The sequence below is a fragment of the Bison bison genome, unplaced genomic scaffold (assembly GCF_000754665.1).
Source record: "Bison bison bison isolate TAMUID 2011002044 unplaced genomic scaffold, Bison_UMD1.0 scf7180017864492, whole genome shotgun sequence".
In the NCBI taxonomy this organism is placed as follows: Eukaryota; Metazoa; Chordata; class Mammalia; order Artiodactyla; family Bovidae; genus Bison; species Bison bison.
In genome coordinates, this window is record NW_011495051.1 from 8,214,844 (window position 1) to 8,217,665 (window position 2,822).

A 2,822-nucleotide genomic window follows, 5' to 3' on the forward strand; every position below is an offset into this window, starting at 1 on the left:
ATTTTTCTTTTTCCCTCAGTCAAATCTGAAACTTTAAGGATCATAATTTTTGTCCACTGAGGACGTTCAAAGAGTGTGTTGTGAGCTCTCAAGGGACTCTCGAGAGGCATTCCAGAGATGTTTTCGGTGTCGAGCTGCCCAGTCCATGGGTCTCTTTGGCCGCCTGGGTGGGCCTGCAGGCCAGATGCAGTTTCAGCCAACTTTAAAGAAACAGACCACATTATTCTGTAGTCTGTGTTGTGACTATTAAAGAGATAATAACTTGGGGGTGGGGCAGACTTAAGAATCAGTATGTCCGCTTGGTGTTTTTAAAAAACATTTATTTGCACATTTACTGACCACATTGATCCTGACTCCGTGTTTAGGGAAAGTCCCTGTGATGGAAGCCCCAGTTTCCACATTATACCCATTTGGAGAATCAGGCCCACAGCTGGATGGAAGGATGGTAATAAACAGGACCACAAGCCCCATCAGGGATACGAGCACTCGGTCAGAGTGCCTGGGATTGGGAGGCAGCACCAGTGAGTTCTCAGAGATGGCTGCTTCTCTGCTGTGCACTCCCCAAGGCTGACTCACCCTGGCAAAGTTGATCCTGGGTCATTTCTACGAATGGGGTCTCGAGGCAGCTAGGCACCCAGGGACGCCCAGCACCAGGGGAAGCACCGAATGGAATTACTCACAAAACGGCCATCAGCTGCAGTGCTTCCCCTCTTTGATTACAAAATAAAATGTATCTGACGTGAAAGAGGGACGTGGGTCTCTGGCGAGCTGCCCTCTTCCCAGTATTGACGCTTGCTTGGCTGCTCTCTGGGTGTGGCCTCAGCCTCCCACTGGGACCAGGGGGCCTGGGATGGGGAGGCGTCTCCCAAGCCCACCCAGGGCTTAGCCTGGCTCAGAGCAGGAAGGAGGGTGGTCTGTGTGCCCTGGGGGGCACGGGGTTGGGGCTCAGGGGAAGTCTCGGTAGGGCAGGCGGAAGGGGTAGAGGGGTGTGTAACGTGAGTCATGCCAGAGCAGCTTCTCTTCCAGGAAGGCGACGGTGGGCAGGGTCAGGACCAGGGTCTGGTGTTTGAGCATGCTGTGCACGTTCAGGCCTGGGGGGGCGAGGGGAAAGGGGGGCACAGTTAGGGCCAGCCCCCCGTCCCCCAACAGAGACACCACAGTCTAGTGTAGGGTCCTGAGCCCGGCAGCCTGGGTTCAAACTCTGGCTTAGCCGCTCACCCCTGGGAAGACTCTGGGCAAGGGGTGGTCCTCAGCTCGTCAACCTCAACCAAAACATCCAGGGTACCCCGACTCTGCCCTGTGCCAGGGAAGGGTTCCCACCTCACCTTCCCGTTGGGGAGACAGATGATAAACAGAGCAGATGAATAAACACGATGTACTGAGGCGGGTCCATGCGGCTGCAGGGAGTGATGAGGGAGGGAGGGGAGGGGAGTGGAGGGAGAGGAGGGCAGGGAGTGCAGGATCTGTGGGCCTCCAGATAAGCCAGGTTTTTACCCTGAGTGAAGTGGGAGCCCTGGAGGGTGGTGGGCAGAGAAGGGACGGGATCTTAGTGAGGTGCTCAGGCGCCCTCTGGCGGCCGTAAGTGGGACTGGGCGGGGAATGCGAGATCAGGACAGATTTTGGCAGTTAGCAGGTGCCTGGGACCAGGACAGAATCAACAGAGTGGGAGATGCTGGGGGCTGGCCCAGGGTGGTGAGAAGTTGTTGGATCCTGGACACGTTCATAGACAGAGCTGACAGGGTGGGCTAACAGACTGGAATGGAGCAAGGAGGTCTTATGTGCAGTGATGACTATGAGACCCCCATGTGCTGCTGTCCAGGAGGCAGCTGGGCCTGCAATCAGGAGGCCAAGAGAGGGCTCTGGGGACTAGTCAACCCCTCTATGGATCGGGGGTCCTGCTCAGGGAAGCTCTGATCCTGTGTGTCTGAGTGAGGAGCTGGGTGAGAGCAGCCAGGGGGCCCTTGGACTCACTCCACCCTGGCACTGAAACCCAAGCTTGGACTGACGCGACCTCAGAGCGTTTCTTTAAGAAAGACATCATTCTCCCAGGCTGGGCTGGGCCAGCTGGGGGTTGTGTTGGGGAGGGCGGTCACTGCCCAGGGCCACTCCATGATTGAGTCAAAGATACAGGATGTGAACTGGCCTGAGGCCCTTTGCTCACCGATAGCCGGGATCAGGTTGAAGGTCTTGAGCCCAGATGTGGCTGCTACGACGTTCTGGGGCATGTCCTCGTGTTCTCTGAAATAGAGGCCAGGAGGTGAGCCCTGCCAAGGACGGAGCCTGCCTGCACCCCCACCCCTGCCCGGCGCGGCCCCCTCACAAGTCTACAAAAAGGACAGAGTCGCCCCAGCGGCGGTAGCGGGCCAGCTCCGTCAGGTACTGGGGGTCTGTGGTGGGCAACTCCAGGGAATCCACGATGTGCAGGTCATCCTGGTAGGAGGAAAGGACGGGCTGAGTCTCCTACTGCCCCCCTGGGAGCCACTTGGGCCCCCCTGCAGCTACTCAGGCTCCCCTACCCCCACAGGCCAGATCCCAGCACACGTGGCTCCCGCAGGATCGGTGCTGTCACCTGGGCCAGCTTGACGGTCAGCGCCACCTTGAGGCCTTGCACCCGCACTTTCATGGGCAGCATGTAGTAGTAGCTCGTGGGGCCCCGGGGGCCGTGGGCAACACCTCCTGCAGGGGCAGAGGGATGTGTGAATGGGTGAAGGCCCCAGCTGGGCTTGGAGGTCAGAAATTACCCCCAGTGGTGGGCCCCAGAGGTGGGTGGGGGGAGGCTGCTGGCAGCCAGGCTGAAGTGCAGCAAAGAGGGTGGGGGTGTC

At 58.6% G+C, this 2,822-nt stretch overlaps 1 protein-coding gene across 2 annotated transcripts in view; it reads right to left on the reverse strand.

Annotated features, from left to right (window-relative positions):
* Positions 1-299: 299 nt before the first annotated feature.
* MRPL4 (mitochondrial ribosomal protein L4) overlaps positions 300-2,822 on the reverse strand; it is a 9,612-nt gene continuing 7,089 nt past the window's right edge. Inside the window, exons 6-9 of one of the 2 annotated variants that reach the window (XM_010828381.1) lie at positions 2,570-2,676; positions 2,321-2,430; positions 2,162-2,238; positions 300-1,091 (exon numbers count right to left, since the gene is read on the reverse strand). In XM_010828381.1, the coding sequence (XP_010826683.1) occupies positions 946-1,091; positions 2,162-2,238; positions 2,321-2,430; positions 2,570-2,676 (440 nt within the window). In that variant the 3' untranslated portion in view covers positions 300-945. Of the gene's footprint in view, positions 1,092-2,161; positions 2,239-2,320; positions 2,431-2,516; positions 2,677-2,822 lie in introns of both variants that reach the window. The other variant, XM_010828382.1, reaches the window with a different exon arrangement.